At 33.7% G+C, this 16,842-nt stretch overlaps 1 protein-coding gene across 2 annotated transcripts in view; it reads left to right on the plus strand.

The window, feature by feature from the left end:
* Window positions 1-16,842, plus strand: part of Cdh12 (cadherin 12) — a 785,868-nt gene that overhangs the window by 734,208 nt on the left and 34,818 nt on the right. For both annotated transcript variants that reach the window (XM_090332101.1, XM_090332100.1), the window contains exon 8: window positions 7,892-8,079. In XM_090332101.1, coding sequence (XP_090188227.1) covers window positions 7,892-8,079 — 188 coding nt within the window. The remainder of the gene's footprint in view (window positions 1-7,891; window positions 8,080-16,842) is intronic.

Here is a 16,842-nt window from a genome sequence, read left to right on the forward strand (position 1 = left end):
AGTTCTCTTTCTTTGATGAATCTCTGTCTGGTTTGGGGATGAGGGTTATACTGGCTTCATAGAATGAGTTTGGTAAGGAACCTTCATTTTCAATTTCGTTGAAGAGCTTGAGGAGTATTGGTGTGAGCTCTGCTTTGAAGACCTTATAGAATTCAGCTGTGAATCCATCTGGCCCTGGGCTTTTCTTAGGTGGAAGTTCTCTAATTGCCATTTAGAAAAAAATAATATTAAGTGAAGTAAGTCAGACTCAAAGGAACTTAGGCTCAATGGTTTCCCTCATTCGTCATAATCAGTAGAAACCTTGGGCTCTACTAGCAGAGATCTGCAATAGAGCAAAATCTTGATACATAAGGCCATATAATGTGAAGCTAATTGAAAGGACCTCCAGGATATTGAAACAAAAGCCATATAATGAATGATTATTGTCCTTAATGTACTATGTTGTCTCTCATCTCCTTTGCTGTCCCTTGGTTATCTCATATTGGTATAGTATCTCACTTTGTTATCTGATATATTGAATTTATTTGTATTTGGATATTTAAAATTTGATAGGGAAGGGGGGAAAACCAAGACGGGTGGGGGGGGGTGGGGGGGGGAGGGAAATGGGTACCAAGACATGTGAAAGGGTATCAATGTATGTGAATTAATGCACCTTCTATCTGGCAAATATCATGTAACCTTTTACTAATTACAATAAAAAATATGGTACCTAGAAAAAAAAAGAAAGATTGGGAATAATGGAGGAAATTGGGGAGTGATATTTGCCTTTTGCTTGTGAAAGTCAAATGTGCTCTGACAAAGCACAGAAGGGGAGGAAAATGGCTAAGGCCATTAGCTAGCAAACTGAATGTTTCAGTTGGATGAGAATAAGGACAAGATGATGGATATAGCAAGATTAATATAAGTGAAGGTCTTTCTAGCAGAGTTAATAAGTCTTAGAGTAACTGAACAAATGGGTAAGTCAGGAAATTATGACAATAATCATCCTTGCCATTTGGTTACTTCCATTTGTACTGTTATCTTGTAACCTTCCATCAAGGTTACACAACTTAAATCCTTGTCTTAAATACTATGAATATTCATTATTCATGCAACTTTTAAAAATTATGTATTTTTTCTTTATGCCATTGTTGTAGCTCCACTATTTTAATTGTGTGATTGTTTTAAACAATGGGCTTCAATCTTTAGACTATATGTATGTCTCAAATACTGTACAACATATTAGGACATCAAAGGATGGGTACCCTATTTTATAGTTTGTTTTACCTTTTATGTCTAATTTTAACTGAAAATTTAAGAGATGATTTTTTCCAATTTTCTATTTTTATAGTTTAAACATTATTATTATTTATTAGTTTCACAAAAGAAAATCAGGCTATGAATATAGTGCTTCACTGTCAATGCCTCCTTTTCCTTAAAAAATACTTTTTGTTCACTTGCTATAATATTTCTTGGTACTTCCATAGGATTTGTTACTAAACACTATGTTTGAATTTATTATGAATAATATAATTTTTACAGCAAATAGCAACAATGAATAACACACTATCAGAAAATAATCTTCAAAATCTAAGTTAATGTCTACCTCTATATTTTGTGCTTAATTAAGCACTCAAGCACAGTGTATAAAAATGGCTTGTTAAATAACATAGGGAAAATATATTATTCCCAAATGGAATTTATAAAACATAATCCAGCAACATCTTGGATATTGTATGTATAATTCCTTAATTCTCATTTTAGGCAATTGAGATTATTATATATATAAACAATTCTATTTTAGAATAATTTACAATATGATTTCCACTGAATTTCCACAGATAATTTATTATATTCTTCATGTCTCCCTCCTTGAGTTACTTTTTTCTTTTTATTGTAAAATTGTAAATTCCAGTATAACAAGCAGTATTAAAGCTTTTGATACCAAATGTTTGTGTACATTCAAAATAGAATCTAGTGAAATGGACTCTAATAATGAACAGGCATGTGTTTTTTTGGCATCATGGAGAGATGCCATCTACATAACGTCTTGAGTGCTTGACTAGGATATAGCTTCAATCCAACTTGGCTGTTTGGACACTTTCCTTGTTGATTTAATTTGAAAACACTTACTGCTTCAGGCTACTGTAGAAATAAAGGGCACAAAATAGTCCTGTATAACACGACTATTTTTATGCTTAAACTTTACAATTTTCAATATACAAAATATTTCAGTAATTTTGTTGACTTTTTAGAACTTTGCTTACATCTTCTTCTCTTTCATCTTCACACCTATGCAGGCAGGTTTCTACTGTCCTCCCTAAAGGATGTATAATGTATAAGGGGAAACTGCAAAACCATAAAAAATTACATGTAATAACAAAGTGTACTCATTAAAAGAAGTTGAATGCAGCCAAGAATGCAATGGATATCCTACCAAATTAAGAAGAGTGAGGAAAAGATGGGTTGGGAGGGGTGGATGGGAATGTTGAAAGTGTTGACGTTGATCAAGTTGCATTGTATTTATGAAATACTTTGTTAAATGGTAACTCACTTTTAAAATTACTTCAAGATAATGAATAAATATAAAAGTCTCAAATAAGTGAACGTAATCCATTTAGTTATAGTCTGTTAGGATGGTCTCAATTAGGGGCATTATGAAGCTCTCAAAATGTTTAGCATTCTTCTAAATTTGGAATAACTTATTCTTAAATCTTCCAATATTCTCAGTAATCTAGTGTTCCTCATGTAATTTGATTTTCTCTTTGCCATGTTGGGAGAGTAAATTCAGAGTCTGGTGCACCCTTGGTACTTCACACACACACACACACACACACACACACACACACACACACACACACACACACGCCACATTACAAAGTTCATTTCTCTTGCTTGACCGAAATTTCTAGGCTCCAGCAATGTTCCTACCTCAGCCATTTGAGTACCTAGGACAATAGCATGCTAATTTCCAGCATTTTTAAATGCTCATGGGAGTTATTTGTCACATTGTTACTTATTTGTGCTATATACTGTAGCCTTTATAGAAGCTGCAATATGTATACAGACAATTAGCTAACATTAAAAACTGACTTTTTATATAGTTGTAGGTATCTTTCCTGCTGCAATCATAACATAAAATGAATCTCAAAATACGATTGAACTGGTTTATTCAATTGTTTTATCTGCCATTCTGAATGGCAAATATTATGGTATTTTGTAACTCATGAGTTCATTTAATCTATTTTTGAGGGCTTACAGTTTAATATTTTCCTTACATTGTATTTTGTTAAGTAAATATATCTCTTAATTTTTTGCTACTAATTATTAGATTTCTCAAAAGATACAGAAAAGAAAGCATCTTTTGTATCATTTTCCCTTTGGTGGCATGGCAATTAATATTACTTGCTCAGCTGCCATAAGCAATGTAGGTACTAATGGCCAAAATGTAGTTTATTAAATTATAGTTATGAGAGAAACCTCATTCCCACCCTCAGCCTCTAGTTCCTAACTATTCAGTTTTGCCATTTTATTGAAAAAAAGAGCATTATATGTAAGGAATAATACAATGTGATTGTTGTATTTGCTCACAACATCCAATTTTCTCCTTTACCTGGGGTGATTTTTGTCAAGCATGGCATTTATATTTGATGAATATGTAAATATACATTTTATTGACTTTGAGGACAATATCTTGTCACCTGTTTTATATCTTAATCTGTGTTGTACAGGGAATGCCATTAAAATGTTTCATACACGTAAAAAGTGGGACACCTCGCAGCCGATGACAGTGTAATTACACAGTACATCAAGAGCCATCTGACTTTGGCACAGCTGCAGATTACTTAAGAGTTTTGAATTAATCTGAATGACCCTAGCTTTATTGCTGTTGAGATTCCAAAAATGACAAAATGTCAAGTCACTGGAATTAAACCGAGAGAACCTAAACAATCTGACATGACTAATGTATAGCTTCTCTGACTTGCTCCATGCTCCACAGACTTTATTACCAGATGCGATATTTTATTGAGAAATATATGTCTAATGAACATGACTGTCTCCAACCTTAGTAAAATGTATGTCTGTTATGGGAAGAACAGAAAATATACTGTTCTTTATATCTGTAGCTTGCATACACTAAAACCTCAGTGCACAAAAAAGATGCACATGGTCCATGACTGGTTTGCATTGCTTTCTTCTCCCATTTAGAGATGAGCATGTTCAAGGAATGCAATTTATTTAGTCCCTTTTGGACAATGGTGCTATTTCAATTAGCCACAAGTTTTGCAGCACTATCAGATAATAATGAAATTTGTGGATATACTTTACACTGACAATCTTTAAAAAAATGTTCACTTAACCTTATAACTTATATTGACGGATTGCTACCAAGAATAGCTGCCTGCACATTTATTGTTATTGACTGCATACAGACTTCTTTTGTAAAGCACAAAATTCATATCTCAGCATATTGTTGTCAAAGAGGCCTTTTCATCTCCAGTCTGCCTTATCTGATGCCCTGAAGATTACCTTTCAGAGTCCACAAACATTACTGATTTCACACTGGAAGGTTTCATTTCCAGCTAAATTCTTTCCATTCAGTAGCCATAATCCTTAAGTGATGACTCCAGATTATCTTTCTGTCCTTGATACCCAATTCTTTTTTTTTTATCTTTTCAAATAAAAATATATTTATTTTCTTTTCCTTTTTGAAATGTTTTGCCATCAGGGTGACATAATATAGTTTCATTGGAACAGTAGTGGGTATATTATTTCGTGAACGTAGTTACCTCTTCCCATGTTTTCTCCCACTTTCCCTCCTCTCTCCCAGGTTGGAGAGTTCATCTCCAACATATTGTCTTGTGAAGATTGCTGTTATACTGGTTTATCCTTTGTCATTTGACTCATCATTTTGTTTTTCTCCTTCCCTTCCCTGAGTCAAATATTATGTCACTTTAAAGTGGCTAACCCTAAATAGCTACCATGTAGCCTAACCAGAAATATCTCCAAGTCCTTCCAGTTACATCCCTGGCTTCCTGACCTGGCCATTCCAGTGATGTACCCTCATTGCCAATGCCCACCTATATTCAGTGTGTGTGTGTGTGTGTGTGTGTGTGTGTGTGTGTGTGTGTATAGAGAAAGTATTTAGGTTACAGTTACAGAGGCTCAAGATCTCATATCTATTGATGGCCTCCTTGCTGACTGAGTGTCATGTCAGTATAGCCTATTACATGACAAGAGATGAGGAGTACATATGTCTGTCTGTGTGTCAGTTGGTCTGTCTGTCTCTCTCTCTACCTATGTGTGTCTATCTCTGTATTATCTACTTACATATCTACATTACATCTATCAATTTTTCTACCAGCATTCAATTCTAAAGGTTCCATCCAAATGTCTTTAAAAGGCCTTGCTTCTAAATGAATATTCACTTCTTTTTTTTCTTTTTTTTTGGCCAATCCTGGGCTTGGGCTCAGTGCCTGAGCACTGTCCTTGGACTTTCTCAGGGCTTAGCACTCTACTACTTGAGCTTTAGCACCACCTCCAGCTTTTTTTCAATGTATGTGATACCAAGAAATCGAACCCGGGTCTTTGTGCATGCTAGGCAAGCACTCTACCACTAGGCCAAACTCCTGGTCCTGAATATTCACTTTTAACAGCTGCAAATCTACTATCAGCTATTTCCTCAGAACATTTTAGCAGACAAGTTTCAAATTTCCCAACAGATCAGAGTTTTTCTTACAACACTGATGTTTAGATAAAATAGCCTTTTGAGACTAATTACAAGTAACCTTTGAACTGATGTCCATTAGAAGAAAATAACAATGATTGAACAAAAGATGACAATATTGAACTGCAGCCAGAGTAGTGAAATTGTCAAATTTTCAACTAATTTTGAAGGAATGATTAGACATTAATCCTTAACAGGAAACAAAAAGAAATAATAGCTGAATGATCATAGGTGTGATTCTTTATACAGTCTTGTTGCCAATGACTGATGTGGTCCCAGGTTGTGTTGAATGCATTTTATCATATACACAACAATATGGAAAGCCTTTCTAGAAATGCAGCTGGAAAGTCCAAATTATATATATGACTGTGATGATTTCACATAATGGAGTGCCCTTCCAGAATTCACTAATAAAACCAGATGTGAACTCCAGTATGAAAATATATTTCACATATTTACATAGAGTGCTATTTCTTAAGTTTTGTTGATTTCCATTGTTTCTTACCTTACTTTTATCTGAATATATTCATTATAGTGGTGCAGCACTTTTTAGTTGATTGGTTGGTTGGCAGTGCAGAAGTTTCCATTCAAGACTTTGTTCTTGCTAGGGACCTAACTGCTCGACCATACATGCCACAATTCCTGCCCTTTCTGCTTCAGCTTATTTTTTAAAATTTATTGTCAAGGTGATGTATAGATGGGGTAACAGTTATATAGGTAAAGTAATGGGGACATTTCCTGTCTAACATTGTTATCCCTTCCCTCATTTTTCTCCCACTTCCCTCCCCCACCCCCTACTGCTCTAGCTTCTTTTTCCAGATACAATTTTAGTATTTTTGGCCTCACTGGGCATACAGGTGGTGATGTTCTACCTAGACTGTCTGTGTTAGTTGAGATTATACACATGTCCCACCATAAACTATTTCCTAATAAAAATGGCCTCTGTAGCTAACGCTTTACCTTTGTTTGGGTTTAGTTTCTGAATGTTTGGAAATATGGCTACTGCATAGACTAACTAATATCTGTCTTCATAGAATGCTTACTAAATAATACAGGTTGTCTTCTCTTTGTCATAACTTTTTAAAAAATTATGTAAATGTTTTAAACTATACCTATATAGAAGTTTTAAAAGATGGCTGAGAGTAAAAGTCTGATTTTACTTTTTTTGCACATTGCAACTTTTCTTGGTCCTGCTATGCATTGTATGGATATAAATTTTTCTAGTATTTTTTTCCTGATTCAACTTCCATTTAATAGCAATATATTTGCACCACCTGGTGGTCAAACTAAGCATTATACTCTAATGCTACAAAGTAATTGGGTGATAAAATTTCATTTTGTTAATTTAAAATATGAATGACATATTTAGCAAGGTATTAAGTCAATACATATTAAAATAAGTTGAGTCTTAGTATTAAGCTGTATTTAATTCCTCCATGGCTGGAAAGTTTTAACTACCTGAATTTTCATCACAAGTCATATTTTGGTTGAATTGTCAGGTTTAAAATAATTAGTTTAGAAAAAATAAGATATTTTCTACAAGTATTTGAATATTTATCTTTTGTCTACAACTCCCTAGCTATTTATCTATATATCTACCTACATACGTACATACACATACATACATACATACACATACATACATACACACATACACATACACACATACATACATACACACATACATACATATATATGCACATACATACATATATACATATATCTATCTAGGATTTTTAGCTGTGTCTTAACTGGTGAATTCCTTTGTGTGTGGGGCGGTGTGGGTGTGGGTGTGTGAGAGAAAGAGAGACAGAGATAGAGACAGAGGAAAAGCGCATGACTTTAGGATCAATGGCTTTGGTACCAATGACAAGTATTTTCACTCTGGTATTTGATAATTATTCTACTTTGTTATCCTAAGAATAAATGCTATTTTCTAAAAATAATTTTAATTGCTTATACCCTACTATTTTTAATGTCCAGTTCAAATTCAATAACAGGAAAGTCTGAAGTGAAATGTGAAATTATTACTTCTAGTCATAATCTATAACATGACAGCAAATGCACTGAACTGTTTTAAATTTGAATTACTTCCTTTAGGCTATGTTTTTTTTTTTTAAATTTCACATTGTTTTCACTGTGTACTCACTCTACTGCCTGTGCAAACCACACATGTTTTATCAGGCATCTTCCATCTGAAAGTTCCTGAGTCGTCTCCTATTGGCTCAGCTATTGGAAGAATAAGAGCTGTCGATCCAGATTTTGGACAAAACGCTGAAATTGAGTACAGCATCGTTCCAGGCGATGGGGGAAATCTGTTTGACATTGTTACAGATGAAGAGACACAAGAAGGCATAATCAAACTGAAAAAGGTACAGCAATACATTTTGGGAGATTTGACCACCAAATGATAATCAAAGAACATAGAGATATAAAATTCAGGTTATTTTAGTTTCCTTTAACTGGATTTTTTTTGCCAGTCCTGGGGCTCGAATTCAGGGCCTGACACTGTCCTTGGGTATGTTTTGCTCAAGGCTAGCACTCTGCCACTTGAGCCACAGCACCACTTCCAGCTTTTTCTATATATGAGGTACTGAAGAATTGAACACAGGTCTTTGTTCATGTTAGGCAAGCATTCTACCACTAGGCTGAACTCCCGGCCCCAAGAATATTTTGTTTGTAAATTAGTATTGGAAACTGAAATATTCAGTCTCATATGCAAGTCTAAATATGTGATTCTAATATATTGAAATAGGGGAGTCCTTTTTTTTTTACTTTCTCCTATATATTTTTTAATTGAGGTAATGTATAGAGGGGTTACAGTTCCGTTCGTCAGGTAGTGGGTGATGTATTTCTCACTCATTGATGCCCTTTCTCATGTTTTTGTCTCCGTTTCCCTTCCCTCCACTCCTTCCCAATCATAATTGTTTCCCCCCTCCCCTTCCCTATTTCAAATAAACAAATAAACTCATATATAAAATATACAAGGTAACAAAGTCAGACACATTAACCACATGAGAGTAATCATAAGGGGAACAAAAAAGAAAAGAAATAACATCCTCCTAGTAGAGGCTCACAATACCTCAAAGCTATGCACATAAGTTCATATAGAATGAGACTAAATGAAATGAACTCTAGGATATAGAAACAAGAGGTCTATCTTTGTGATTGTTGTTCTTAAAAAAAGAGTCTTCTTGTTTGATTACATACTTTTAAAATATTTGTACCAGAGCAATTATAGTTAAAGTCATTTTTGGCATGAATTTAGGACATATATTATTTGCAAAACAATATACAGAAATAAAGTCATACTCTAATCTTATCATATGCTTAACTTTATCTAGCATTGGATTGTCTGAGTCTATAAATAGCAATATGCCATATCATTGAGGTGTTGATACAACAAAGACAGTGTAAGTGAGCTTTCATCACAAGAGTGGAGGAATTAAGAATGGGTATTAATGCATTCAAGGGAGCTATAAGGAGCAGAGTAAGAAAGGATGATTAGAAAGAAAAAGGATACTTGACAAAATTCTGCTCACCAATGCTAAACTGAATAATAGAAGAAAACAGGTCAAAGTGGAGAACAAAGTTACGTGGACTACCAGAAGCAACAGACTTCATAGTTAGTCAGAGGAAAGATGGAGTGGACAAATAAGAAAAGTAGCGATTGCTTTTTTTATATGCTGTATGTACATTTTCTCTGAATCAGCCTAATTGAAGGAATTTTAAGTGATGCTTTGTCAGAAATATGAGCTTCACTTAATTTAGTGTTTTACTTCTTCTTCTACAAAGCAAAGTCTCTTAATCCTGAAGTGCATTATCTACATATTTCACAACTGTGTTTATTATCTTTAATTACAAAGTAATTTATCGTAAGTGATAAATTTTCATGTTTTTATGACAAATTCGTATCATTTTAGTCAATGAATTGTTAGTTACTGAAAAATATTGAGTCAGTTTGTGTTGAGGTGATTCTGTTTCAGTAACAAATACAATTAGTGCTGGTTTTCATCAGTTTAATGCTAGAACAAAGGATTCTGAAAGAGCTCCACCTAATAAATCCATATGGAATATTCTGGAGTCAAGCTTTAATGTCTTCTCACTAATCATAATGATTAGGAAATTTGACTACTAACCCCTAATGTAAAGCTTTTTGATCTTTAAATTATCATTTATTAATTGTACAAAGGGAGAAGCTGCATTATGTTACATGCATACATACATATCATGAACTTTGATTATGCTTTGATAACTGATAAAATAACAATTACATATAAATAAATATAAGCATAAACTATAAAACTATACATACATATAAGATATGCTTCCAATTTAATAAATAAAACTGTCTATAGTATTATCTATGGTATTAACCACATATTTAACCTAATAAACTACCATATAATACCTATCAGATATATTACCATATGTCATCAATCAATGCGAGCTGTCTACCAGTTGAGCTACAAACTATACACACTACACATGATACATGACACAAGACACACTCTTTACACTACATACTACACATGATACACTATACCCAACACATGACATATGACTCATGACACACTACACACAACCCATTACACACTACACCTCCACTGGGACAAACTCTTTGAAATATATTCTGGTTAATCAGTGGACATTTACACTTTGTTCAAGTGTTCTGAGTTTACCAAGAAGCAATATATATATATATATATATATATATACACACATAACATTGAAAATAGTGTTATAAATCTAAAAACCAAATCTAATATATAATAATGCTACCACCTAATGAAATATAAAATTTATTGATGTACAGAGATATTTTACATTTATATTATCTTTATTCTGACAAATGCTTATTAACTGTATTTTGTATAGAAATTCAACTAATTTGCATAATAATATTTAGTAAAATTGTGTATTTATGCTGAATTTGAGACACTGGAAAAAAGTATCCAATTTGGATCAATTTCATTATTTTACTATTGGCTATTTCATTTTTCTTCTTTCCTTTTAATAGTAGATCGTTTTAAGTTTAGTTATTGTTATTGTAAAAGTGATGTGCAGAGTAGTTCAAGTCAAATAACTCAAAGAATACATTCCTTTTTTTTTTTGCCTGAACTGAGCTTAAGTTCGGGGCCTGAGCACTCACTCTCCTTGGACTTTCTCAAGACGAGAGCTCTACCACTTGAGCCACAGCATCACTTCCAGTTTTTTTTCTATGTATGTGGTACCAAGGAATTGAACCTGGGTCTTTGTGCATGCTAGGCAAGCACTCTACCACTAGGCCAAACTACTGGCCCGAGTACATTCCTTTTTGAACAGTGTTACCCTTTCCCTTGCTCTCTCCCAGTTTCTCTCTTCCATCACCACTCACAATTTGTATATTTCATTTTTAATATAAACTATAATGAATATCACTGCTACACTTGTTCAGATCTCAAAAATGTAAGGTTGAAACAAAGTATATTTTCAAAGTATTGCTGAGTTAAGGAAGAATCTGTTTTGCATATTTATAGTATTTAAGAATTAATTAATTTTTTTGTCCATCGTGGGTCTTGTAATTAGGGCTTGCCTGTGTGCTTAGGTCACTTTGAGACACAGTGCCACTTCTGGTTTTCTTGTGGTTAATTGGAGATAAGAGTTTCACAGACATTCCTGCTTGGACTGGCTTTGACTTATGATCCTCAGATCTTACTCTCCTGAGTAGCTTAGATTACACATATGAGCCACCAGCACCCAGCTTAAATATATTTATAATAGTTTATATTTGATAACATATGGTAGTTTATATAGTTATCAACACAGTTACCAGACACAGTAAATGTACTCATAGCATTTTTACATATTTATTAATAAATATACTTATGCATATAAGTGTCTATTTTAGCTTTAGACCCTGTCATTATCTTTACCAATCAATGATGACTTTCTAGGAGTCAACCCAGAGAAATGCATTCCATCTCTTAATTTTTACTGACTTTGGAGAGGGAATTCTTAACTGATATTAAATCATGTTAACATTTCAAAAATTTGATATTTTAAAAAGGAATGTTCTTCTTATATACCTTTACACTAAAACAGTTTAGCCTTCTGAATCTGGATAATGAAAACTTCCTAAAGAATACAGGTGGCATTATTTAACTTTTTAATTTATTTTATTTAACTTTTGACAATTTTTTCATAATTTCAATATATTAAAATTGAGGGTTATACAATTGTGATACATTTACTTCTAAAACTTGTTTAGCTAATACAGTCTTTCTGGAGAGTATACCTCCAAATTTATAAATGTATATAGATGCATACATACATATCTGTCTAATAATCTCTTCATTTGGTGAATGAAAATGAATCATTGCTCATTTTATGTGTATAAACTTGTTATTTAAATAATGCTCAGTGGGTATAACTGTGATTCCACTAGCATTTACTAATTAAAATTAAAAGAGCACATTCTCTTCAGATTTGTAAGGTAGAGAACTGAAATAAACTGACATCTCTCTACTTGAGAAGCTTCCGTCAATTAGGTAAATTAGAAAACCAACAAACATTAAAAATTAATGTTGCCAGTAATACAATTTAATCATGAATGTTTTAAAACATGGCAGAGGTATAATAAGAATGTGGAGGTCAGAGTCTCATGGTGAATTTGTGAGAAATATAGCTCAGTTGTCATAAAATATGAACAGAAATGGACGCAGTGGCTCAGGCCTGTAATCCTAGCTATTCAGGAGGCTAACATCTGAGGATCGAAGTTCAAAGCCCGCCTGGCACTAAAGTATGTGAGACTCTTTTCTTCAGTTAATCACAAGAAAATGGGAAACAGGGCTTCGCTCAAGGGGTATGGCAGTAGCCTTGAGCTGAAGAGCTTAGGGACAGCACCCAGGTCTAGAGATCAAGCCCCATGACCCTCAAATATATATATGAACCGAAATCTGAAGAAGAGACAGTTCATTAAAAAGAAAAACCGGGAGGTGAACACAGCATGAAAATATTTTAGGAACATCTCTTAAGTGAATTCTTAAATATATTTGGTGCTTATGATTCTTAGAAAATGTGTAATTAAAAATAAACCCCATGTAAACATCAACAGTAGTGTTGGGGTTCCTTTAGAATCTTGAAAGTCTCCCCACTTGTGTCTCAGAATAAAATGGTAAAGCATGGGTTTTAGTGAAAAATCAAATTTGTGTTCAGGAATCACATTTTAATACAATAAAAAATATAGAAAATCTGAAAATACATATTATACCTATGAATTTTGGGTCTTTATAAATGACCAGTTGTTTTGACTTACTGCTAATGAATTCTAACATGGATAGAAGAAGGAAATATGATGTTTTCATCTATACATTTTTAATTTATTGTTCCAATGCATCAGTTTATTGTGGTTCTTACAAATCACCCATTTGCTTCCAATTTTACTATTACCCATGTCGATATTTTCTCTGTAGAGCAAGAGTATAAGTGCACAGAAATGATGACCAGAAATGATGACCAGTATTATATGAGTTGAAATAAAGGAAGGAAGGCACTTTCTTTATTTTATTTTTAACCTCAACTTCAATTCAATTTATGAGCACTGAGCCAGTATGTCATTTCACTGTACCACTTCAAATTCAGAGTAACATTATGAGACTTTATAAATCTCTCCAAGGCACAAGATATTGGTATAAAATAAAACAAGATAAAACTATTCTTTCTCTACCCTCACATCATATTACTTTGAGCTATGTACACAAAATGAAAACACTCTTTGGTAGTATTACGCAATAAAGCAATAAAACACTAGTAAAGCCCGAATAAAATTTTATCCCCATTGAAAAGTTAAGAGGCAGTCTACATTTATAGTTGGAATATAAAGTGTTTAAAATGTTGAACATTGTTCTTGATGAAAAGTTAAATGAAATGATTTTTTAGTGTATAAATGAAAATAAAAGCTATACCTAACTGCATATAGACATATACAAAGTCAGAATTATCACAAGAACTAAGAGTGCCAATTTATTTAGAGCAATATATAGGTTTTGTTACCACTGAAATGGTTTGGTAATTAAAAGGTTAAATTGGCCAGGCATGGTGGCTCATGCCTGTAATCCTAGCTACTCAGGAGGCTGAGATCTGAGGATCAAGGATCAAAGTCAACCCAGGAACTAAAAACCCTGAGACTCTTCTCTCCAGTTAACCAGTTAACCTCTAGAAATCGGAAGTGGGGCTTCGCTCAAGAGTAGGGTGGTAGCCTTGAGCTGAATAGCTCAGGGACGATGCCCAAGCCAAGTTTAAGCCCTAAGACCCCACCCCTCAAAAAAGAAGTGATATAAACTTTTTATATATGAAGATAATTTAGTAGCATATGTATTTTTAAAATTGTGACATACCAATTCCTTTATATATGTATTAAGAACTCATAAAGATTGTATCATTTGTTTAAAATTAAGAAAGGTAACTACTTTGTCTATCAGAACTTAAATTACTGAAATTGAGATAAGCTTACTATTGTGCTTATAACTAGAATATTATTTCAATTCAAATCTATATGCCTATAGATTATGTTAAATCTAGAATACTGTGATCATAAATGTAGGAGATAAAAATATATCATTACTTTTCAAAAGAACCCTCCAATACATAAAGTCTTCACCTTGGTCCATTAGGTGGACCATTTCACATGTAGTCATTAAGCAGTAAAATTTTACAAAACTTATTTCCTTTCTACAGCCTTAATATTTAAGGTGATTTTACATCACATATCTTGGTAGCAGCACCACCATGTGGTTAATTGTTTAATAACTGTTAAGAGCATGAATGGAATCTTTTATAAGAAACAAAAAAAATGCCTGTTTTACTTATTTATCTTTTCTTCCTTCCTTCCTTCCTTCTCTTTCTTTCTTTCTTTCTTTCTTTCTTTCTTTCTTTCTTTCTTTCTGCCTTTTTTTCTTTCTTCCTTCCTTCTTTCCTTTCTTTCTTTCTTTCTTTCTTTCTTTCTTTCTTTCTTTCTTTCTTTCTTTCTTTCTTTCTTTCTTTCTTTCATTTTATTTCGCCAGTTCTGGGGGGGCTTGAACTTCAGGGCCTGGGCACTGTCCTTGGGCTTTCTCATGGCTAGCACTCTGCACTTGAGCCACAGCACCACTTCCGGCTTTTCTATGTATGTGGTACTGAGGAATCAAACCTGGGTCTTCGTGCATGCTAGGCAAGCACTCTACTGCTAGGCCAAACTCCCAGCCCCTCTTTTTTTTTTTTTTTTGTGGTTAGTCACAGGGCTTGAACTCAATGTGTGTGCAAGGCTAGTGCTCTACCACCTTGAGCCACAGGGCCACTTCCTGTTTTCTGGTAGTTAATTGGAGATAAGAGTCTCATAAACTCAAAGCCAGTCTAGACTAGATTTGAAAGTGAGCCTCAGATTTCAGCCTGTGGAGTAGCTAGGATTACAGGCATGAGCCCCCGCACCCAGCACATGTATTTATTAAGATTGAACCAGTACTATTTTTAGCTATTCTGATTTGTGTAATTTCAAAAAAAAGGTGAGTGGTATTAGCAGTTTTGTTTTTGTAAATACGTTTTTCTCAATATTGATTTTCCTTTTCTGTCAACACATGCCCTACTCTCAGTTCAAAATTCATCCAAAGTGGACATTTCTTGTAAGTGGTTTTAACTTCATGTGCGATCATTTTTCAAGCACTAAATAAATCACTCAGAATTTCTTCTCAGCACCCAGCAGAAATAGGTCTCCTCATAGAGTTCTTAGCCTGCCAGCACTTCTGTTGGTCTGCACGTGTTCAGTAAGACTTGACCCTTTCCCTGAATGTGAGCCGGAGTTGAACATTCATTTTCCCATTACCACCCTGAAGATGTGGCTTCTCAATACTGCCATTGCTATTCACTGTCCCCCCCTTGCCGTAACCCTAGTCTTTTCTTCAGTGTGTCCATCAGTGCAACAGTATATCGAACTATGTGTTTGCTCTTACTAACGTTTTGTTTCTGGCTTTATATGAAATGCAAATAGTTTTTGCATCTTATTAAATTTTTTTCTAGTTCCATATGAAGAACTAATAGCCTGCTTTTTTCACTGCCATTTTTTGTAACACACACATAGCTACTCCACGTTTCAGCTACTGTAAATTCACTGCAGGGTGTTTAGAGAAGTTAGTTGAGTTCACATGGCTGTAGATGTCCTGCCGCACAGAATGTCTTTGCTGCTATAAACAATTTCTCTCTTATTTCATGAAAGGCTTTTTCACATCTTCTTCTCGACCATGTTCACTTCTTACTTTCTTTACCAAAGAGCCTTATGATAATTCATAGCACTCAGGTTTTATACATATTAGATTCCTCCCATTGTATTCTGAGCTAGATATTATCAACAGCTTTCTCTACAATCACGGAAAATACCATTTATGTAAAGTGATGTGAAGTTTTCTTGCTGCCAGAGCATGTTTTATGTTCATTTACACTTTTCATTTGTGATGGCTTTTTTTCACTTACAATGTGAAGCCCAATGTATTTTGCAACATATTCAGAGGAAATAATAATGTTTGACTGATCCCATAAGTGGGAAATCTGAAACTCTGAAAACTTTCAAGTCATGTAGCTTTCTGTAAATTACATTAAAGGTTTGAAAAGCATGTATGCTGTATCTGTACATGGCTGACAAAGTTATCTATCCTCCCCAAATGGCCATGATTTATCTAGTAGATGACATTTTTTTTCTTAAGAAGTTATACCATTTGGAAAAAAAATTTGTCATGCTTAGTGAAATTATCACTAACATCAGTAATACTAAGTGTTGATATTTCATGCCATTCGATTTTTGATTAGTCTTACTTTTCTGTTTCTAGCTTTGTTACACATATATTTGTCAATAACAGTTACTAAAATTAAGCCCAGAATAATCAAGCTGGTTTGTTGAAACCACTCCAGTTTTTTCAGTATTACAAAATATTTGTTATGTAAGAGTCATTTCCCCAAAATTAAATTGATTAAAATAGTTTCAATAAGCAAAATAAAACCACATGGGACATATATGTTTTAAATATTTTGGTTAGTAATTGTACTTTCTTACAAAATTACTTATTTTCTTTGGCACTTTTGCCTTTTTACTCCATTTCTTCAAAAGACAAACAGAATCAATAGTTTTC

This window comes from Megascapheus bottae, chromosome 4, assembly GCF_031878675.1.
Source record: "Megascapheus bottae isolate mThoBot1 chromosome 4, mThoBot2.hap1, whole genome shotgun sequence".
NCBI classification, from domain to species: Eukaryota; Metazoa; Chordata; class Mammalia; order Rodentia; family Geomyidae; genus Megascapheus; species Megascapheus bottae.